The 24713-nt window shown below is 42.1% G+C and overlaps 1 protein-coding gene and 1 gene segment (V, D, J or C); one reads left to right on the forward strand and one right to left on the reverse strand.

The window, feature by feature from the left end:
* The window catches only part of LOC113015304 (uncharacterized), a 325186-nt gene that overhangs the window by 186648 nt on the left and 113825 nt on the right, over positions 1 to 24713 (forward strand). The gene's annotated exons all lie outside the window — the stretch shown is intronic.
* LOC145423716 (Ig kappa-b4 chain C region-like) lies at positions 982 to 20106 on the reverse strand. The segment is given in 4 exon segments: positions 982 to 1467; positions 2153 to 2279; positions 19814 to 19946; positions 20072 to 20106. Coding segments are annotated over 4 exon segments (621 nt in total).

Here is a 24713-nt window from a genome sequence, read left to right on the forward strand (position 1 = left end):
TCGGCAAAGCTGTTTCTGTAATATTATGTTTTTGTTGCTACAAGCGCTTTTTATGCAGTTTTTGCAAAGCTGTATGTGGAAGGAAACTGTGACTGAGGACAAGCTGATGGCATCAGATGTAAGTACAACTCCTCCGGTTTCATATGCAAAAAAAATTATTGTGCTAGCTCACGTGGTTGCAGAGCTACCGGGATTTAAAAATAGTTACGCAAAATGGAGCGTGTCCGCTCCTACCGGTTCTAAAGGGTTAACAGATACCAGGATAAGTCTTGTTCATGACCTTTGACCTTAGAGCAAACACTGAATCTATATCAAGATAAAATAATCTGAATCCAAAAAGCTGAAAATGTTCCTGATCAGTGAGGCTCAAAATAAAAACAACACACCTGTGAATTTAAGTGTAAACATATCATCAAACATGAACATGAGTGAAAAAGCTGTTATTGAACCGAAGGTGTTTTTTCATAGTTTGTTCATGTCATCATTCATTTAATCTTCTCCGTGTTCGTCAGTGAAATTAAAACTTTGTACTTCAGATTCTTTCTAATCACTCCTTGCATTCGTTGACTCTCCTGTCTGTGAGTTCTCCTCAGAACAAACAGCTCATTAGAGACACTAAAGACTCTTTCTTCTTTAGACTTGCTTTGTAGTCTGGTGAGACTGTTTCCGTGGTAACCAGGTCCCAGCATTGCTTCATGAACCAGTCTGTCTGGTACAGGTGAGCAACACCACCAACAACCTACCACACACATTTAAATAAACATAAAAATAACCTGAACAACTTTAAAACTCCTTTTTCAGCTTTTGCCAAAATGCAGATCTCCTTAATGGTTCTTTCAGCCTGTGTTTTATTTTACCAGTGTAAAATAAAGACATCATGTTGGAGTGCAGAGTTGGTCTGAATTCTTGTAAATGAAACATATATTCATCAAGTGCAGGTTTGTAGATTTGAATAAAATTAAATGTCTGATTCAACCAAAATTCACTTTGCAAAACATCTTTATTACCTAAAACATGAATGTTGTCATTATGAGAAAGAAAATAACAGTTTTAGTCTTTATTTGTTCTTCAAAAAGAAAGATGGAGAGACAGTTACAGAGTTGAGAATGAGAGCATTAAACCAGTATCAGGTTGAGTCAGGTCAGGACTGGGGACACTGGTCTCTCATCAGTGGCTCTGAGACCAGAGCCTGGCAGCCCTGGGTGGCCTCACAGGTCACAGAGCCCACCTTCATCCAGCGGTCTGCAGGGAGCCTCAGGGTGCTGCTCCAGCTGTAGAGGCCGTCGTTCTGCAGCACCACGGGGCTCCTGCTCTCCTCCCAGCTGATGCTGCCACTGCCATCCACCTTCCAGGACAGACTCCAGTCTGAGGGGAAGCCCTTGTTGGCCAGACATGTGATTGTTGCAGTCCCCTGCTGTAGCTCCTCACTGGAGGGGGGCAACACTGTCAGGACGGGACGGGCATCACCTAGGAGACACCAATCAGCTTAGAGCACAGGGAGCACACAGCTGTCAATCAAACCACAGACAGTCGGACACCTTTACTGTAAGAGCTGAATTTCTCCGTTAAGAAGTTTCTGTCAGGTGTTTTTTCTGCTCCACCAGTCATTCACTCACACATTGTTTCACTTCCCTTTCAGAAACCTCTCATGCATATCAGCACAGAGAGAATCATCACACAGTTTGAGCTGAAATATGTTCAAACTACACTGGAAATAAAAGAAGCAGATGTGGAAACATTTACAAAACAAGTTTAAAATCATCAATATTGTACATGACTGACATTAATATTAACTGGAAACAAATAAATAGAATTAATTAATTAATTCAGCGAAACGAAATCCACTTCCTGTATATCTAAAACAATTTTTAAAATTCACACAAACTCAAAGTAATTTCAAACAATACTTGAAAGTTTTTCTTCTTTATATTATTGTTAGATTTTTTTTTCGGTTTTAATTTGACTGAAATGTAGACATAATATTTTGACAGAGCAGATCTGAATTATCCTCCACGACACAAGAGGATGATAAAAAATTCCAGCATCAAACTTATTGTAAAGCTACGTGCTTTTCTCTTAAAATCAGAAGAGAAATTGTTAAATGCACTTTAATAAAAAGACAGTATTTGATAGTAAACCAGAATAAACTTACGTCCAACATCCAGTCTGGTTCCTCCACCAAAAGTCCACCACAGTGATACAAACTCATTGAGGCGCCGTACAAAAACCTCTGACTGTAGAGAGACACGGCTCTCTGACTCTGAAACAAACAAACTCAACTAAATCATTCACTGTTTGCACAGCAGCCATGACTCAGCTGATGTGACTTCTTCAAATACCATCATACAATGTTAGTTTAAATACAGTTCAATCCATGAGCTTTTGGACGATCACATTTTTTTGTCCTGTCCCGTTCGGCACTGAAGCAATCAGAATCATTGTCTGAAGGCCAAGAAAAATTCTCAACAGATTTATTTTCTCAAGTGAATCAGTGCCATACTGGTCCACTTGATTGATCTTCATTATTTTTTTATTTTTTTATTTTTTTAAATGATTAGAATTGGAACAGATATAACCGGGGGATCGTAAAGAGAAAGACAGATAAGAGAAGTTTAAGAAAAGGAGAGGGAAAGAAAAACAGAGGGGAAGAGGGACAGTGAGAAAAGACAATGAAAACCCATGAGATCACCTGCTGGAAGAAAAAGAAGAAAACAAGCAAAAAGAGAACAACACAGTAGGGAGACCACAGCAACAACCTAGATAAGCATAAGTAAGAGTAAATAATAAAGACTGAATGCTACTGAGCAGCACAAAAGACCGACAGCAGACGATATGCTTAGAGGCAGCATCCAAGGAAGATAGTGAGTGTCTGTGCACACCTGTGTGCGTGAGTGCGCTTGTTTTCAAAAGGTTTCTCCATGTAACTATCTAATAGTAATTGCGGGGAGCCATAGCACTGCCCCCCAGGACATGGAGCAAGCACGGAGGACATCCAGGACCCAGACATCTAGATTCCCCCCAGAGCACAAGAGCCCAAGCAGGACCACTGGAGGGACAGCCGCCTCCCTCCTAGAAACAAGCTGGGGAGAGCCCCAGATGGGTGTGTGTGGGGGGGCGGTGAGATGGAGTCTAAGACCCAACCAGACATATAAACATAGACAAAGCTCTTCATAAAACATGCCTCATCCACAGACATTCGTATAAACACTAAATCCTATGCCTGAGTGCTTTCTATCTAGCATTGAGACAAATGTTCAGCATTTTACTCTCACCAGTCAGAGAGTCTAAAATATTTGAAACTGTAGCCTTTTGTGTTTGTCACTGATCAATATCTGAGTAATATTATTCATAATTAGGCACTAACACACATGGTGTCTTGATGCACGCTCAATCATCCAGGTAAGTAAAACCCACAAGGTTGATTCTGTTCATCTGGACGCAGCATTTTCAGGGGGAGAAACGTTTCGTCACTCATCCAGGTGACTTCTTCAGTCTCAGCTGACTGCAGGTTTCTCCAACCTTAGAAACAGTGCATTTGCATAATAACTAAAGATGCACAATGTAAAACTTAAAAAAAAATGCTTTTAAAAATAATCAACAAAACACAAATTGCTGATTTTATGAATAACTCAATGGATTAATTAAAAAGAGAAATAGAAAAAAAAAGATGAAATTAAAGCAGACAGAAATACCAAATCACTGATTCTTGAACACAGAGTAAACCTTTTATAATGGACAAGGGCATTTCCATGATTTCCATAGAGAGGCACTTTGCATCAGCAGCACCATGCTCCAGTGCTCTGGGAGAGTTTATAGTCCTGAGAGTTGAACACTGGATGACTGACAGCTGTCCTTCATCACAACAGAAGCCACAGAAATCCTCCTCATCAAAAACATGACTTTGATCTGCGTCCTCATCTGGACTCTCCTCTGCTGCTGCTTCACAGGTAAAGTCCAGAGAATCAAACTCCTCTCCTCTATCAACATCTGTCCCTCTGAAATGAAGCCCACAAAACCATGAAGCTGCTTTATGTTTTTGTCTCTGTGTCCTCAGAGTCCAGAGGACAGATCACAGTGACTCAGCCTGGAGCAGTGAGCTCTGCTGTGGGAGCAACTGTGAGCATCAAGTGTACGACCAGTCAGAATGTTCATGTTTATAGCAACTATCACTATTTAGCCTGGTACCAACAAGGTGATGGAGACGTTCCTAAACTGCTCATTAGGCGTGCTCATGAGAGAATATCAGGGATTCCAGCTCGTTTTACAGGCAGTGGATCAAACTCTGACTTCACTCTGACCATCAGTGGAGTCCAGGCTGAAGATGCAGCAGTTTATTACTGTCAGAGTTATCACTATCCTAACAGTCAGTATGTGTTCACACAGTGAAAAACAGTCGTACAAAAACCTCCCTCAGTCAGACTGAACAGAAACTGAAGTGACTGCTGCAGCTGGAAGATACTGCAGAGACTGATACAGTTCACTGAGGACACACACACACACACACACACACGCACACACACACACACTTATCTAAGACAAAGTGAGACAATGTGTGATATGTAACATGTAATCCTAATGACTTTCTACCTCACCTACACCGCTTCTCTGAGATTTTAAGCACTTTCGGTCCCTAGTTAGAACATATAGTTATTAAAGTTACACAATTTTCTCAAAGATCAGTAAACTTTTTGGCTGACGAAAACGAAAAATGTGCATGCTTGCACTCTCTGTAATGTACAGATTTCTGTACACAGTTTGGGAACAGGAATCAGTCAACCCAACCACTCAGCAGGCACCTGTGAGGGACGAGAGAGAAACACCCACACATACATCCTCTGATGGGAAGAGTCTGTCACGGCGGGGTGCGCCGGTGTGAAGAATGAAGTAGACCCAGATGCAGACACGGTGGAGACAAAACGTAGTTTCAAAAATAAAGCGAGCCTTTATTGCAGAAGAAAAAACATAAAACTAGGGAAACTAAGGAGACGATGAACACTGTGTTAACAGAAGGCTGTGACACTCAGTGAAAGAACTACAACAAAACTATGAACACTGAGTAAACTAGGACACACAGCGGAACAATGAGGTAAACCTATGAATACTGTGGTGAGGTTAACAGACGATCTGACACCGACTGAGCAGAAACACACGGATTAAGTACACATAAGGAATGATCAGGGGAAGCGGAATCACATGGGAAACAGCTGACAACAATTAACATAATGACAGGACAGGGGACGTGAAGCTAAATACAATAAACACAAAACACAAGGATCCTTCAAAATAAAACGGGAAACATAACGAGACCCAGACATGACTGGAACTAGACAAACAAAGAAAACTTGGACATGAAACATGACAGATAAACACACGAAGACTTAACACAGAAAACTTCACACAGGGATGAGACAAATGGGGAGCTTTAAAAATCATGAATTAAAACTGTAACCCAGGCGTGACAGAATGTAACTCGATAAACTGAAATGAAACTAGACTGAAAGGAATAAGAAAACATCAAGAAACTCTGAATACTGGGTCACATGACCCAGGACCATGACAGAGTCACCCAAATAAACACACACACATATGACCCACATGATTTTCGATCATAAGAGGGGTAGAAACGTGAAGGCCACAAGTTCAGTCTGTGGATTTTACCTTCAAATCCAACAGTATTAATTACTATTAATTACTCTCAGTACAGTCAGGCTGACACAGCTGATGACTTGGACTGGGGGCTTCCCAGAATCCCGGGATGGAATGAAACTAACAGCTGGTCCGTTGTCCGAATCGAGTGGGTACATGCAACATACAGTGCCGTAGCTCGGACGGGCCACAGAGCCAGCAGCCTCTTAGTCCAAACCTTCAGTGGGAGCTGAGTGCAGCTCAACTGAATGAGAGAGGTGGAAGTCCGAGAGGGCTTTCTTCAAGAAGGCAGGGTTGGGCCGGAGGACCACCCCCTTCCCATCTGGCAGCCACCTACAACAGTCACTGTGGACCGACAGCGCCTCCAGCTCACTAATTCATCTGGTGGAAGTTAGGGCCAGAAAGAAGGCAGTCTTAAGCGATAGCCACTTCAACTCAGCACTTTCCAGGGGCTCAAATGGAGGGCGCCAAGGACAAGGTCCAGGTCCCAAGGGGGAACTGAGGACCCTGGCCTTTAAGCTGTTAGGTGCAAAGCAGTGTCAGCGTCACTGAGTGCTGAGCGACCAAGGCGAACTGCATCCAAGTTTTCCAAGGGAATGTTTTTTTTTCTTAACTAAGCATTCTGTCGTTATCAGTTTTAGTTTTCTTCTGTGGTTTTTCAGGCCTTTTTAGTATCGTGCTGTCCAATGCATTTATTCCTTTTACGAATGAACCAGGTGGTTGATTCGGACGGTCCTAAAGTTTCTGCTCTTATGTTTATTTTGTTATTTCCTGTGGTGATGATCTCTTTGGACCTCATATGGATAGTAATTAATTAACAATACGTGCAGTTATTTTACTTAAAATCAATCAATGATCTGTTTAATTAACAGGTCTTATCTGTCCATGAACTGGCTTTAAAAAACAAAGACGTATCCTTGTGGCAGTCTGTTCAAACACATTCCAGATTTTAGAAAACTGACTTTGAGACCTTTATTCAGTGGTATGTTAATTTGATTGATCCATTATTAAACAGCATTATGAGACTGGTCCAAGTCTGTGTTGGAGTCAGTCTAGGAAAAAAGTCACACCAAAAGGTTCATTGCCTCAATGGTGTCATTGATCACTTTTATAGCAGTAGCTGAATGAATGTTTAATTCTGCTTTTAATCCACATTACCAGATTGTGTATCAGGAGAAGGCTTAAAGGTCCTGGATAAAGTAATAAATAGAATAATAAAAAGCTACCAACCCAATTACATCTCAAAACATGTTGAAAACCTGTGAATTCACATTGCAAAGACTAATTATGTAGTCCTGCTGGAGTCAGTTCATTTCCATAGAGAGGCACTTTGCATCAGCAGCACCATGCTCCAGTGCTCTGGGAGAGTTTATAGTCCTGAGAGTTGAACACTGGATGACTGACAGCTGTCCTTCATCACAACAGAAGCCACAGAAATCCTCCTCATCAAAAACATGACTTTGATCTGCGTCCTCATCTGGACTCTCCTCTGCTGCTGTTTCACAGGTAAAGTCCAGAGAATCAAACTTCTCTCCTCTATCAACATCTGTCCCTCTGAAATGAAGCCCACAAAACCATGAAGCTGCTTTATGTTTTTGTCTCTGTGTCCTCAGAGTCCAGAGGACAGATCACAGTGACTCAGCCTGGAGCAGTGAGCTCTGCTGTGGGAGGAACTGTGAGCATCAAGTGTACGACCAGTCAGAATGTTTATAACAACAACTATTTATCCTGGTACCAACAGAAAGATGGAGGAGTTCCTAAACTGCTCATTAAGTATGCTAGCACTCGACAATCAGGGATTCCAGCTCGTTTTACAGGCAGTGGATCAAACTCTGACTTCACTCTGACCATCAGTGGAGTCCAGGCTGAAGATGCAGCAGTTTATTACTGTCAGGGTCGGCACTATCCTAACAGTCAGTGGGTGTTCACACAGTGAAAAACAGTCGTACAAAAACCTCCCTCAGTCAGACTGAACAGAAACTGAAGTGACTTCTGCAGCTGGAAGATACTGCAGAGACTGATACAGTTCACTGAGGACACACACACTCACACACACACACACACACACACACACACACACACACACACACACACACACACACACACACACAAACAGAACAATCAAACAAGACAGAGACCAACAGAGCGAGGCAGAAACAGAGAGACAGACCAATAAGGACAGCAGTAAGAACAGATACAAACAGACTGACGTGGCTCTTAAAAGTGCCTTTAGGAGTTTTTCAAAAAGCAGATGTAGGAAGGAATCAATCAATAATAGGCGGATTGATGAAGAACCTGTTTAGAAAAAAAAAGTATTCAGAATTCAGAAGCACCTTATAAATAAATATATACATTAAACCCTATTGTAACGATTTAGATAAACCCTGTTTAGTGTCCATTTGTATTTCATTTGCAGCATAGATGATCGGTCTGCTATTGAATGATTATGTAATGCTGTTATTAAGTTTAAAATCGAGAGAGAGAGAGCCAGAATGAGAGAGAGAGCCATAAAGAGAGAGCTAGATTGATAGATAACGTCTATCTTGAATTTGAGCATCAACCCAATCTGGCAACACTGACCCTTATTAGAACCCTCAAACTTTACAAAGTGGCAACAACAGCAAACGTCAGCACACACTTCTCTATCACTGTACCCTGGATGATGATATATGATAAGCTTAACTTGATTGGCTAACAGAAATGAATTTAGCTAGCTTACAGCACATGTGGTGTGGTAACATATATGCTATTAAATGTTAAGTCATTCACTGTTCCACGAAATTGCTAATCTTAACCCATGGAACTGCTAAAAGCAGCTTTGTGAGCTCACTGTTTCGGGTTTTTCTTTTTGGTTTTAAATAAGAAAAATAATTTTAAAAAATCTACAGATTCAGATTCGCACTTACCTGTGGTACAATCGAGTACGTTGACGTCACTGCCGCTCATCTAATATGATAAAAAAATAAACTTTCTCAAAAATAAACAACTGAGTCGCTGTGAATTCCTTAACAGCACCGAAAATGTTTTTGCATAATGTTTTTTTGCCGAAAATGTTTTTGCCTAATAAAAAAGAACAGCTTTTTTATTAGGCATTTAATTTAATTAAATTTAATACGTAAGAGCGTGATTAGCCAAAGCAGATGGTAAAATGACTGCATGTATTCAGAGGAGTTGGAGAAGATATCTTACAGCTGTAGCAGAATGATCGACAGATTTCCAAATATGAAAAGGATTGTAGAACAGTTTATAAAACCGGTGCAATAAATTCACCCAATCGCTAGCTGTGCCATTACCCAGCATACATCGCTCACTCCGTCAATGCAAGAACCGATACACAAATAACAGCCTGTAACTAGTTTTATCTGCAGTAATTTTCTCTCAGATAGTTGCCTGCATTATATAATTTATTGTGTTCAGTATAGGTCGTTACAATGTGATTTGGAAAATGTCTAAATATACCGACAAAAGGCACTTCCGCGGCAATCTCTTCAATCGGAGGACCCTTCACGTCAATTCCCAACGTGAGAGGGGTACCCTGCGCGTCCATAAGTGAAGCAGAGGGAGCCTGAGCATGCGTCACACGTTTGACGAGTTGGGAGTGAGAACGTGTTGTACTATCCTGTAACATTGACACTACACTTTATAATAACTACACAGTTTTAATCATCATCCCTATTTAAAATCTGACTTATTTCTCTCCACTAGATATCATACATTTTTTAATTATTCAGTGCTCACTGTGACTCTGTGTGTTTGCATATGTGTCCTGCCTCTCTGCTCACAGCTGTTAAGAGGCCAGTGTTGATCAGTGGCTGTCCAGGCCTTTCAGAGCCACTCACACACCAGCAGCATAATGATGATGTCACTCACTCCACTGCACATATGTGCTTTATGACACATGCAGTGAGACATTGTGAGTAAGTTGGAGACATTCAGGTGCCGTGGGGAGTAGACAGTGAGACCCTTCTCTGGCCTTTGAGAGGAGGTGGTGGAGGAGGTCTTGAGGGTATGTCTTGTGACCCTGACTGTGTTAGGTGGGAAAAACAAGGTCGTGACTCTCTCTCTCCCTGCAAGGATTGGCTAAAAGTATAGGCGCAAGTGATGTGTTGTGAAATGTCTGGGTCTGTGTGTACATAAGGCACAAGGCTGCACCTATCTTTAGAGACCATTTTGGCTTTTGACCAGTTTGCTCTCTCTGCTGCAGTGTAATATTCAATCCAAATCAAAAGATGCTCATTAAGAGTTTGCAGTTTATTTTAAAAAACTTCCACAACAATGTACATCACATATTAGAATGATCACACCTAAACAGCTCGGGTGATATGAAGCTTCCAGGCACGAGGAAAAGAGGAAGATCTCAGAGTATGTTCGTGGATGTAGGTGGACATGAGATATTTACTATACAGTTAATCTTATTCTGAAACTGTCTTTAAGTTTCCATCCATCCATCTTCATCAGCTTTATCCGAGGCCGGGTCACGGCGGCAGCAGCCTAAGCAAAGAGGCCCAGACCTCCCTCTCCCCAGCCACCTCCTCCAGCTTATCCGGGGGAACACCAAGGCGTTCCCAGGCCAGCCGAGAGATATAATCTCTCCAGCGTGTCCTGGGTCTGCCCCGGGGCCTAGACTTGTAGTCAAGACCGCCTAATCCGAGACCAAGACAAGACCAAGACCAGAGGGTATCGAGACCAAGACAAGACCAAGACCAAGTTGAGACGAGACCAAGACCGAGACCGAGACGAGACGAGACGAGACGAAGACCGAGACCGAGACAAAAAAAGTCTTTAAACTGCAGCCAGATGCTATTCTATATACATATGCAGGACACCTTAAACTAGTTTTTTAATTAAGCAGCAAGGCAGAACAAAGTCGGGCCTGTATCAAGACACAGGGACTAAACCTCAATTCAACCAGACCCAGAACTGATCCGGAATTAAAACAGGACTACAACAGTAACCAAGACAGAACCAGAATCAGAACTAGATGATAGTAGCACTAAAAATCATCATAGACCTGCACTACACTTGTTTTTTAATTCTACCAAAGTACAATATTTAGATTGAGAAAAGTTTATATAATTATTTAGCCTTGTTGTGCAAACAAGCCTGCAGAACTTAATAAATATAGAATTTGAAAAGTAACAAATGGTATCTAAAAAGAAACACTAGGTACGAGATACATGTTCTGATGAGTTTTGGCAAACAACCATTTGACTAACATGTGTGTCTCACCTGCTCTTGTTCATCTCTGTTCTGTCCTCATTCTCTCTCTCCCTCTCTGCTCCTCTCTCTCCCTCTCTGCTCCTCTCTCTCCCTCTTTGTGCTGACAATCAAGCCAAACACCAACATCATCAAATCTACAGTTGAAACCAGATATTTACAAACTCTTCAGATAAAAACAAAAACACTTTTTTAATTGTAACATCAAATCAGTCTAAATGTTTATTTTTTTAAATTGATAAATATAAAAAACACATTTGTTAACTTTAAGAGTAAAGAGAGAAACTATCTGTGTTTCTTAATTGCAAATGGCACCAAATTGTATTCAAACTGAGCCACACTTATGGAGCTCCACAATTCTTTTCCTGGTGTTTTGGTTGACATCTCTTGATTTTCCTATGTCACAGAAACAGGCTCTGTGTTTTGCCTTATATGCATCCACAGCTGTGCCACCAATTTACTCACATGGACTCTACTAACCAATCAGAAGCTTCTTCAGCTCAGAATGGAATCGTCTGGAGTTTTCTTATTAATTAACAATAAACTTAGTGTACATGTGCTCCTAAATTTGATGAAAGTGATTAAAATAGACAGCTCCCTCTTTTTATTCTGACATTTAACTAATTCAAAAGATATTTCAACATTTATCTAAAACAAAAGTTTACTCTAAATTGATGTTTAACAGTAAAAAAAAGTTTTTATGTTTTCTCCATGAAGTGTATGTAAATATCTGGTTTCAGCTGTGAATATACTGCTGTGTATTGAAATTCCTCTTGTTTTGCATAGATATACTAAACAACATCCAAAGCATAATATATAAAATAACATCTACCTGAGTTTTTTCTTTGAAAGAAGCTCCTTATGTCCATTGTTGTGTACATCAGTACACAATTGAAACCGATTTAGAGAGTTTGTTTAGCCGTGGAGGGAAACAACTGAAAATATGAAATGTAAGCTAAGACTCTCTAAAAAATCAGCATTGCTGTTCGGCTTCTTATTTATCCATTGGTTGATTCAACTCGAAGAGCAAGTAACGCAACCAAGTGATCAGTTTGATATCAATCTTTTGTGATACACCGTCATATTTACATTATTAGTTCAGTACGAATGATTTGCTTTGGTACCTGGTCAAACTTAAGCTCTCCTCTGTCTGCAGCAAACTCGCAGGCAGCAGCTTCTCCCCCCTCGCTCACATGGGTGCTGTGCTCAGTCGCCCAGTGCCTGAGCTCGGATCATACCAAAATTAGGGGGAATTTACGACGGTGCGATCTGTGCTTCGTGTGTTGTTTTTGTTTTATACAGTTGTCAGTCAGGCATCTAACTAACAAATTACACTCCAAAAGACCCCATGCTTCTGAAAAAATGACCCGGGCTTAAGCCCAGTAAGCCACCCCCCCACTCCGCTGATGGTTGACTCCAAATCTCCCGAACACTACGTCGATTTGAGAACGCAGGACCGGTCTCGAGACATCCAACTCTACCGGGGCCTCCTCCCAGTGGGACATGCCTGGAACACCTCAACCAGGAGGCGCCCAGGGGGCATCCTTGTCAGATGCCCGAACCACCTCAGCTGGCTCCTTTCGATGTGAAGCAGCAGCGGCTCTACTCTGAGCCCCTCCTGGATGGCCGAACCTCTCACCCTATCTCTAAGGGAGAGGCCAGCCACCCTTCGGAGGAAGCTCATTTCTGCCGCTTGCATCCGGTCCTGCAGCATGCGCTGGGACTAGACCCGCCGTTCGACCTCAGCCTTGGAGATATATTTATATATAAAAACATAAATAAAACCACTTTTTTTACATTAGTAATTCCTTTTGTGCATAATTTTATATTATTGTTAATAATAAATTAATTAAAGCAACAAAACAACCTGAAGAACAGGCTCTTTTTAGTGAGCCGAACCGAAAGAGCCGGTTCTCTAAAAAGAGCCGGAAATCCCATCACTAAAAGAAAGGCAGTGGATTGGCCAATGTGTCATGATCGACTCTGGGCTGGACCAATTACAGCTGAGGAGGTTGGATGCACCCGCCCCGTTGCTTGGGCGATGGCTCTGAAAACAATCTTATCACAGACAAATAGAAGAAAATGGTATTGAGGTGAAAAGGAATGCAGTTTGTCCCGTACTTCAGCTAGAATGAAAAAAAGACACAAAGCTGGATTTATTCTGTGTCTTTGCTGCACAGCTGCCTCTTCTTCTCTCACCCCCCCTGTTTCTACTTCAATCATGAAACTGGTCAATGATCAGCTGATCAGCTTTTCTCGCTTGTTTGTTTATCGCCCACTTTGCGCCAGAAAAAGGAAACCAGCGGATGTTCGCTAAACAACAGCAGCACGTTTAAGCTTGATCAGCTGTTGTTAGAATGTATTTAATATTACTTTCTAGTATCAGCTGATGTTTGCTGGAGCCACAGCTGTAAAGCTGCTGGTCATGATGTCGGTTTGGATATGTGGTGAGAGGGAAACATGAAGATGAAACCAGGAGATGTCCTTACTGAATCATCAGAGCTGTGATGGAGAAACAGGTCTACCTTTTAGGTGACATGAATGAGTTGAAGGGAAGTTATGAACTGTTTCTGAGAGACAAATAACACCAGGATCCTTTTCTACGTATCTGACAGCTGGTAACTGTGAACACTAGTAACTATAAACACCAAAACAAGGCAAGGAAAGTGAAGTTAAATAAATTCAACAAAATAGACCTAAAAAGTTGGTATAGTAGCAATTATAGCATCATTCCCAAAGCTTGACTGATTGACACTATGATAAACGCTGGAAACATTGATGTTTTTTACTAACCACATTCCAAAAACAATCTGTAGGTCAATTGGCCCTCAAAACAGATGAACTTGATGAAGCTGTTGTTCTCTGCATTTCACACGCACAGCTTGCAACATTCAGGATATGAAAAGGATATTTTTAAATAATCAGATTTACTACAAATACTTACAAAATTGAACAAAACACACAAATATATTCCACTTGTGTCTTTCAATCTTGTAATGTTCTATTCTGACAATGTGAATCAGTGTGGCTAAAAAAAATAAAATAAATAATAGTAAGGGCAAACTCTACGTTGCAGCAATCGGAAATTTGTATAATGCTAATCTAAAACACTAGGGGCTTAAGAAACGTCTAAAAATGCACACTTGTGGAGACTGCAACCATGCACACTATTCAATTAGAGTAAAACTGTCATGTTTCGGCTGTGTACAGGCAGGAGAAGGACCCAAACCCAAAACTCACGACAACGAAATTAAACTCAAAAAGCTGCTTTATTGCAGAATGGCATGGAAGACTAAACTGGGACATGGATGACTGAAACACAGCCATGAGGGAGACTACGACACTGACAAAGAGAAACACAGGGCTCAAATACACAGAGGGATAACGAGGGAACAAGACACAGAAGGAGAGCACAGCTGGGAGTAATCAGGCTGGACGAGGCAAGGGAAGCAAAACTAGAAACACTGACATGAGACACGGACCTTCAAAGTAAAACAGGAAACACACTGACTGAACTCTAGACATGTAAACTTAACAGCAACTGGGGAGACAGAACATAGGAACCTGAAACATGGTACAAAAACGTCACAGTAGACACAACATGGAACACAGGGAAGCCATATTACAAAGCCAAAGAACTAAACCTATGATAACCATAACTGAGACCTAGGGAAACAAGAAACAGTACAACAAAGGACTCAAAACATAATGCATAATATAAAAACACGAGATCTCTTCAAAATAAAATAGGAAACGTAATGAGACGCAGACATGACAACCAGAACTTGACAACGTAAGACACAGACATGAAACACATGAAGAGCAGGGGAGACTTAACATGGGTTGGAAACACAAGGGGGAACTAATAAGCAAATGAACATAGGAGACCTAATGAGCTTAAACATACTATAAACATCAAAATGAACTAAAACTCAAAACACTGGGTCATAAGACCCAGGATCGTGACAAAAACACATGCAAGCCGGCCAGAACCGCCGACGTAACAGCTGAAATTTGGAGAAAAACACATCGGGGATGCAGAGGTCAAGTACAGAAAAGAAGAAAGAAGGAGACGGTGAGACAGTGAAGGCTCGAAGCGAGGAGGAGGTACAGACCGTGACTGCCGTCTATTGTAATGGGAAATGTGCAATCATTAATAAATAAAATTGATGAGCTCTCAGCACTTGTACGGAGTCAGAGGGAACACCGGGAGCGTAGCTTGATGTGTTTCACTGAATCATGGATGCACCAGGACATTCCCAACGATAATGCATCCGTGAAAGGCTTCCATACTGTTTGGGGGACAGGGACAGCATCGCTAGCGGTAAGTGAAAAGGAGGTGGGCTTGCTGTTTTTCTTAACAAGCGGTGGTGTAACCCTGCCCACATAACAATTAAAGAAAGGATTTGTTGCCCGGACATTGAACTGTGTGCTGTTGGACTCAGGCCGTATTATTTGCCCAGGGAATTTACTCATGTCATCTCAGTGGCTGTTTACGTCCCTCCTTCTGCTAACCCCACAGCTGCATGTGACACTATCCACTCTGCCATAGCCCGGTTACAGACTCAGCACCCGAGTTCCTTCATTGTGATCTCGGGTGACTTCAAGCATGTCACACTGGACAATACACTACCAACATTCAGACAATATGTGGACTTTCAGCGCCTCTCTCTGTCTCTCGCTAGCAAAGTTCTCCCAGACAACAAAGTAAAGCTAGTTTTAGGCTACGAGCCCGACGTATTAGCAAGAGGTCCCTTTACTACGGTTTGGAGCCACAGACCTGTTTTATACACGCGGGGAATAGTTTTCTATACGAGATCGCTGCAAAAAGTGCAGCCTTACCTAATGTCCACCCTGCTTCCACTGAAGGCGTGAACATACAGAGAGATGTTCTCTACCCATCACAGGAAAATAGAGGCAGAACTACTTATTCCATTTGCATGGGATTTTTACATATGTTCTTCTTCTCTCTCCTCCTCTCCTTGTCCACATCATAGGACATTACATCACCCTATTTTAGGCCACACCTGGGACATGGCTACTTTTCACGTTCTGTCCAGGTTTTCCTATAGGCCTACAGAGGACTTATATGTGTGACGCCATCTCCGAGGTGCTGCTTTGTGAGTGGTTGTTCTGCTCTCACAGACGGGCACACCTGATGATGTTTAAAAGATGCCAAAGAGCAAGTGTATCTTTTCAGAAGAACTGCAAAAGAAATTTCCTTCGTATCACCCCGTTTGGAATAAATGGGAGGCGGAGTGCACCGTTTGCAGAGCTGGCACATACCCTTATGTGTCTAACAAAGGTGCTGGAAGTCTTGTTGCTCACAAGGATACAGAAAAACATAAAAAGGCTCAGTTTACTGAGTTGTTTGTTACACCTGGGAAAAACAACGATGCTGCGGTATCTGCAGCAGAAGGTGCACTGGCATTTCATACTGTGAAGCATTACAATAGCTACAGATCCATGGATTGCACTAGTGTGTTGCTAAAAAACGCATTTGCAGACTTTAACACAGCTAAAAGGTTCAGCAGTGCCCGCATCACGACTGAAGACTGATTGTCGATGGTGTGATAGCGCTACATTCACTGGGAGTCATTCATGAAGTTCTTAATGAAATCCAGTAATGTGGTGTTTCTACAGACGGAAGTAACCATGGAGCCGAGAAAATATTCCCGATCATAATTCAGTACTTTGACTGGAAGATCGGTGGCGTGCAAACAAAATTAATTGAGGTGAGAAACACCCCAAATGAGAATGCAGATACCATTACACCATACCTCACTGGTCATTTTTCTTATATCGATGAGGCATTACTTCTGTACAATTATTTAATTCAAGAGATTTTCAAGTTATTTTTTGGCACTTGTTGACTTGTAAAAAACGACATAAAATGTTTTATTTCCCCATTCATTAACCGCACAGAGAAGGCATTGTTTAAATATGTTAAAAATTTCTTTAAAGAAACAGAATTATTAAAATTCTTCATGACTGGACCAAGGTTCCTCTTTTTTGGAATTTAAAATATTAAGAGATAAAGAGAGCTCCACCACACTCCTAAGTAGCTTCTCCGACGAGGCTTGATCAGCTACAGGTGTGTGAACCGCATCCTTAGGTGTGGCCAGCCACCTGGCAGGCCACACCCACCAGGCCTGATGGTTCCTGCAAGCCGGCCTACCAGACACACCCACACCCATACACACTGGGTTCCCTTTAAGCAGGGAGAGCCACAGAATACATCAAACATACATATAACAAGTAAGATAAGTCCTAAACTGCTCTGGACTCTGGGTCATCAGACCCAGGTCCCTGACATTATCTCTGTTTTATCATCAAGCATGAACTTGTTCTGTTTCCTCAAGAGTCCAGAATGATTGAAATATTCTTAAAGAAACATGAAGAGCTTAACAACACTCACATTGCTGTACACACATGTTAATATATAAACTTCAGACAAAGAAACATGTGAGAAAAAGCAGCAGACAGGTGCCTTGTTTTTGTCCTGGTAGGATTTTATGTGGTTTTATGTGATGACTTCTTCATTCTTCCCCCTACATGTAGGCAGGACTATACAGCATGACAGATATGGGAACACTTACTGAAACATTTTTCTCTGAGATCATTTAAAGTCTGGATCATACATGAGACTGAAGGAATTAGAGGAAACAAGTACTACAGCTACTCACTGCTATAAAATATATTTCATGTACTTTTCAATCATGACCAGAATAAATCTGAAGCAATAACTGACTAAATAATATTTACAAATACACAGTTTTACTTAAACAAAGCCAATTTAATGAACCCAAAGAACATCTAATGTGGTACAAATTTCAAAATGAATCATATGAGGATGTAGTTTTGTAATCTTGTTTACAGAAAAAAATCCGTTTGACATAAATGTAGAGAAAACAGCTGATGTGAGAGAGTCTCCGTGGTATACGAGGAATGAAGGGATGGAAATTATTTTTCCCAAACATATTCCCTCATTGGATGTGACAGAGAGCTCTGTCTAATACATTTGTAAAAAATGAAGAGAGACCAAAAAAATGAGGATATTAATATGTAATTAGGGGATAGTAATGACTTATTAGAGCAACTTTAATACATTTTCAGTGACCCTTCACTCTAAGAGGACAACTGGTTCCAAGTCAATGCAGCAAACTGACTCACAACATAAGAGTCAGATGATTTCCATAGAGAGGCACTTTGCATCAGCAGCACCATGCTCCAGTGCTCTGGGAGAGTTTATAGTCCTGAGAGTTGAACACTGGATGACTGACAGCTGTCCTTCATCACAACAGAAGCCACAGAAATCCTCCTCATCAAAAACATGACTTTGATCTGCGTCCTCATCTGGACTCTCCTCTGCTGCTGCTTCACAGGTAAAGTCCAGAGAATCAAACTCCTCTCCTCTATCAACATCTGTCCCTCTGAAATGAAGCCCACAAAACCATGAAGCTGCTTTATGTTTTTGTCTCTGTGTCCTCAGAGTCCAGAGGACAGATCACAGTGACTCAGCCTGGAGCAGTGAGCTCTGCTGTGGGAGGATCTGTGAACATCAAGTGTAGGACCAGTCAGAATGTTGATGGCAACGACCGTTTAGCCTGGTACCAACAGAAAGATGGAGGAGTTCCTAAACTGCTCATTTATCGTGCTAGCAGCCGAGTATCAGGGATTCCAGCTCGTTTTACAGGCAGTGGATCAAACTCTGACTTCACTCTGACCATCAGTGGAGTCCAGGCTGAAGATGCAGCAGTTTATTACTGTAAGAGTGATCACTATGCTAACGGTCAAGATGTGTTCACACAGTGAAAAACAGTCGTACAAAAACCTCCCTCAGTCAGACTGAACAGAAACTGAAGTGACTGCTGCAGCTGGAAGATACTGCAGAGACTGATACAGTTCACTGAGGACACACACACACACACACACACACACACACACACACACACACACACACTGTAGATCTCTTAAACAAATACCATCATTTTTTGCACAGCAAGGAAAAGTTGGAGAAAGTCTCGAGAAACAATCTCTCATCTTGCAAAAATCATTTCTCTGAAACGAAGCTCCCAAAACCATGATGTGTACGATTATGATAAAGAAAGCTGAGCAGTGTATTGAAAAAAGCTTGGCTATGACCTTTGAGCTCAGCTTGAAAATAGATCTGTGAAGGTTCTCAGTCATCCAGGTGCTCGTACTCTAAGGAGCCAGCAAACCTACAAAATGTCTTTGGGGCAAGACTTCGTTCCCTCTCACCTACTCGAGGATGACAGTGTGGAAATAAGTGTGCAGTCAGTTATTAATACTCGTCTTCTACCTGGGTGTTGTTGGGTCTGTGTTTCCACAAGCCCCGCTGGTTTAGAGACTAATTCATCATGAAGAAAACGAGACAGATTTATTTGCAATGGAGGCCTCGTCGGTGTCTACCACAAAATGACCCCAACGACGGCCTCCGCTTGCTGCCTTTTATTGGGAATTGTGTGTGTGTGTGTGTGTGTGTGTGTAAGCTGGTGCCAGGAGTCCAGCGGTCCACCTAAACAAAAGGCTCTTATACTTAAACAGATACAGAGTAGGTGTCCTCCCATACTATATAAAGAAGGTACGACCTCACTCATGACCTTAGGATGTGTGTGCATGCCAGAACACTCTGGAAGAGTCTTTGCAGACTACCAATGATCAGACCTCTATCATTATTGTCATGGTCTGGTTGGGCACCTGCAGGTCTCCGACAGCGGCTCCTCCTCCTTTAGGCGGAGTTCGGTTGCCCCTCCCTGGCTGACCACCTGTAAGCAATCGTGCCAGCGGTATATCAGACCTGCGCTCTCAACCATTCATCGCCTGAGTATCTGCTATCCCCATGGATATCTTGTTCCCCTCGCTCCCGTCCTCCTGGACCTGGGCCGCCTGCTGCTTACACAACGTGGCCTGCCGGCCCACCACTCACCTGCCTGCCTCCCCACGCCTCGACCGCCTCCGGGCTTTCCGCTCCACCTGTCCCCTCCACCTGAAACCAATGCCCCCGGTCCCTACCTAGTCCTGTTTCTACCTCCCCGCTGCCCCCGCTGTTCAGCCGTCTCCTAGAGGTGTCTAGGTCGCCCTCATTATCACAGACGAATCCTACGCGCCACTAGTGTGGTGGCGTCGCTTTGTTTTTTACCTTTGTTTACCTGTGGGCGGAAATAAATCATTTGTTCTCTGTCACCTCGCTTCCGGGTTGGTTTCTGCACCTGTGTCCATCCCTGTTCCCTCGTGCCGCTGGGCTGTGACAATTATACAATTGATACCTCTAAGCATATATGATTACATGATAGAGCCCCTTTTTTATGGCCTCTATCAACCCTCATCGCCTCATTTCAGGCATTCTTCCTGTGGGGGGAATACTTATGACTCCTCTATTGTCCTTTTTATCTCTGCAGAAAACCTTTCTCAGAAAGGGTATTGGATCCAGTTGTTTTACTGCTGTTATGATCCCACCTGTTGAATCACTTTAGCAGTCTTGTAGAAGTGGTCATGTCAGGAGTTTTCCTGTAATGCAACTCAGGTCAGAATAAATGATACTCAGACAGGTTTGCAGGTTTAACGTGCACACGGGTGAGAGTTCAAACGGAGACTCACTCACCGCAGCAGTTGCCACCCTTTATTTATACTCAAGCATGTTTGCGTCACAGACACATGCAGGAAGAGATAACATACAACGGTAGAGACTTGCTGCTGAGCTTGCACAGTGTAACTTCTCTAGTAAAAAGAGCAAACACATCTAGAGAACCTCAAATGAAATGTACTTCTAAACATAAACATAATAAAATCTTTCAACATTCCCTCCTGTTGTTTGATCTTTTCTCCTATATATGTACATAGCAACTCACTAACACTGTATCAGTCTATGACCACTTGTAAAACATTTTTAGCCAAGACATCATGAAATAGTGAGTTTTGCGAGTATGTTATATCCAAATGTCTATCTCATCATCATCTTTTTCATTCTGTGGTAGGGTGATGTAAGCATTAATTGAAGCAGTTACCATTTTTGACACCATGTTCTTCAAACAAGGTATGACACATGAAGTGAAAAGACACAATAACAGTAGTAGAACACCAACAAAAACAAGTCCTTTAAACAACAGGGACTTCCAAGAGCCGCTTAAAAGCCACGTGAGCCAGTCTTCTGTGTTCGCAACATAGTCTTGTTGTTGTACATCCCGAAGTTGTCTGAGTGTTTTCAGAGCATCGGTCATGTTGGATGAGTGTACATTATCTGGAATGTATGTGCAGCATGTGTTGTTAAAGAGGACACATAGTCCTCCTTTCTCAGCAAGAATCATGTCCAATGCTACCCTGTGTTGCATTACTGCAATGCGCAGAGCATCAATTTCTTGATTCTGTTCGTCGTTGATTTTACATGAAGCATTCAGAAAAAGTCCAAAACGGTAATTCAGAGTCTCTATTCTTAAAGCGTGTTTTCCTACCCCCACCCATGGGAAGAGTGCGTGAACAACCTTTTGTTTTTCAGTCCAAAGTTTAAATTCCTCTGGGACATCAGAACCCCAAATGGAATCATGCTTCTTGAGGTCTAGAGTGCTTCGTTTTTTCCTTGTTGTTGACGTGGCGTCCACAGTTATCTTGAAAGTGTGGTCAGATATGAAAATGGGAGCGCACTGACCTGTCCAATTCCTAGGAAGGATAAAATAGGCTTGTTGGCCACAGAGCCAGGCCATTCCTTGCACCCAATAGGTGCCATTCGAGATGTTGTTGTTCTTCACTGGTCCTCCAGGAGCATGTATCTGTACTGCTTCACAGTTGGTGGTTTTTCCCATTGGCGTGGATCCGATCTGTTGGCGGAAGCATAGGGTGTGGCTCAAATTCCCATTGTTTTCGAGAAAGACTGGGAATGATCTAGCCTTACTCCTGTGTTTTTCTTTCAGGTCAACCCAGAACCATTCGTCACATGTGCCACTTGGTAGTCCTATCTCGAGAGGTTTCTCATAGATAGTCTTCATAAGATTGACTCAGTTTATCATGCCTCTTTACGGTTTATTACAAACTGTAGGGCCTTGACCCATTGTTGTGATCTGTACGCTCGAGTGGGATGGCCTTCGTTGTCCTCCAGGAGGTTTGCTCACTGGTGCATCTTTATTTATAAGGCCCTGCTTGGACAAATGCCCACCTACATTTGCGATCTGCTCACACGGAGAAGTACTGTTTCTTACAGCCTGCGTTCAAGCGATCTTTTTTTGCTCAATGTTCCATTTGCCAGAACTGAACTGGGAAAGAGGGCTTTTACTTATGCTGCCCCTTTCACATGGAACATGATGCAAAAAGACTGGAAGATAGCAGAACTTATTTCATTAAATGCTTTTAAGTCCAGATTGAGAGAGCCAGAGAAAAATGTTTTTAAAATGTAATTGTTATTTATAATATGTATGTAACTTTGTAATTTCAACGTGTTGTCGCCTCTTGGCCAGGACTCCCTTGAAAAAGAGGTTTTTAATCTCAATGGGACTTTTCCTGGTTAAATAAAGGTTAATAATAATAATAATAGTCAATCACAATTCCCCGGTATTGATACCCAAGGCTGGCGTAACTTGCGGCACACTGTGCCTGAACCATGTTCATTCCCTTCGCGTACAAGGTGGCGTATTGTGTCGTTGGGGGCATATAGGAGCAAACATAGCAGTCTTTCCTGAGTGTGCTGTCATGTATATATCGATACCATGCGTTGTTCATCCATGGGTGAATGTGGTCTTGCGTCATGTCACGAAGATGTGAGTCGTCATGTGTCCTTCTTGTCTGCAGGTGGTGCTGTTCATCTTCTTTCTTTCGGGTGAGTGTTAATAAACTCACCAGGAGTGCAATACTAGCCACTAGGAGGACGAGCGTCCTATAGGTGAGTAGACTAGGGGCGAGAAGAACAGGGCGGGATTCTACCCAAAACAGCCCTCTCTCCACCTTCCTAGATCACCTACAGGCAGGGGCGTCGGCGTCTCTTAGTCTATGTTGTCACTTTTTTACAGTGGCTCTGATGAATCCAAGAGGGTCTTTCGGCAATTTTGCACGCTGTTGGTGTGGTCAGGAGTACTTGATATGGTCCTTCCCAACGGGGTGAACTCCAATTTTTCCTGTGGAGCACCTTTATCAGGATCCAATCTTCTGGCTTCAACCTGCAAGACACTGGAGATGAATCACTCGGCTGTTGGTTGTTTAGAACAATCTCTTTATTTTCAAGCAATTTAGTCATCCATTCAGCTAGTGTAGTTTCTCTTATTGACTTATCTATGGGCTCACTTGTGATTGGTAGTGGAAATGGTCTATCATGAATGATTTCAAAAGGTGTGAGTTTCTGAGAACTTTGTGTCAATGTCATCCACATTTTTACTAGGCCTATACACTCAGGCCATGGTCTCCCTGTTTCTTCCATGCATTTTCTCAGTCTCTGTTTTATTGTGCCGTTAGTTCTTTCCACTAGTCCGGCACTTTGTGGGTGGTAAGCACAGTGATGTTTGATGCTGAATCCTAGTGCTTCAGAGACCTTGCTGATCACTTCATTAACAAAATGTGTCCCGTTGTCTGATCTTATCAGAGTGGGGATGCCATATGTTGGAATGAAATGATTGCACAAACATTTTGCTACTGAGATGGCGTCTGCTTTTTTTACTGGATAGATGTCTGGCCATTTTGAGAATACGTCTATGATCACTAGAGCGTATTTTGAGCCTTGGCATTCATTTAGTTCAATAAAATCCATGTGGATTGTATGAAAAGGATGAAGTGGTGTGGGAAAGTTTCCTCTTTTTGGTCTGAGGTTTCCCTGTGCATTATGTTTTTGGCAAATCATGCATGTTCTGACAAATTCTTTTGCTGAATTTTCGAAATTTTGAGTATAGAAATATTTAGAAAGTATATCTACCATTCCTCCCGTTGACACATGAGTGGAACCGTGTGTCACTAATGCTGCTGTTTTGTGTAGGGATTTTGGTAGTATTGGTTTGCCATTACAAGTCATCAAATCATTTTCTAGCTGTGCTCCACATTTTAACCATTTCTTTTGTTCAGTAGTCGGTGCGGCTTTTTGTTCGTTTTTAAGCACATCAAGTGGTATTTGCATTGAGGATTCAGACATTAATGTGTCTATAGTTTGTTGTGCTGCTGCTTTTGCGGCTTGATCTGCGAAGTTATTGCCTTTAGTGACCTCTGAGTTGTCTTTCTGGTGTGCAGCACATTTACATAATGCTAACTGTTTTGGCAATGTTATCACTTCCAACAGTGCCTTTAAAAGATCTCCATGTTGCACTGGATTGCCAGTGGAAGTGATCATTCCTCTATTCTGCCAAATTTTTGCGAAATGATGCACTGCTGCAAAGGCATATTGGCTGTCAGTGTGAATGTTTATATCTTGACCTTTGTGTAGCTGGCATGCACGTATGACAGCAATGAGTTCAGCACTCTGTGCTGAAAAAGAGGAAGTTAGGGCTTTTGCTTCTAAAACTGTGTCTACTGTGGTTACTGCGTAACCTACACAGTTTCGCCCGAGACTATTTTTGAACGCTGAACCGTCTACAAAGATGTTAACGAAGCCAGCTTGTGGTGTGCTGTAAATGTCAGCACGTGGTTTTGTTTCCTCATCTAGCTTCTTTATACAGCAGTGCGCGTCACCATCTTGCACAGTAGGAAGAAGTGTGCTTGGATTTAACTGTCCGCACTTCTCAATTCTGATGTGTGACTGTGAAAGCAGAATACCTACATAGGAAAGTTGTCTTGCATGTGTGAGATAAGACAAGTTTGCTTGTAACAAAATGGAGGTCACAGCATGTGGGACTTTGATAATCAATGTGTGTCCGAGAACAATA

Source organism: Astatotilapia calliptera, chromosome 22 (assembly GCF_964374335.1).
Source record: "Astatotilapia calliptera chromosome 22, fAstCal68.1, whole genome shotgun sequence".
Taxonomy (NCBI): Eukaryota; Metazoa; Chordata; class Actinopteri; order Cichliformes; family Cichlidae; genus Astatotilapia; species Astatotilapia calliptera.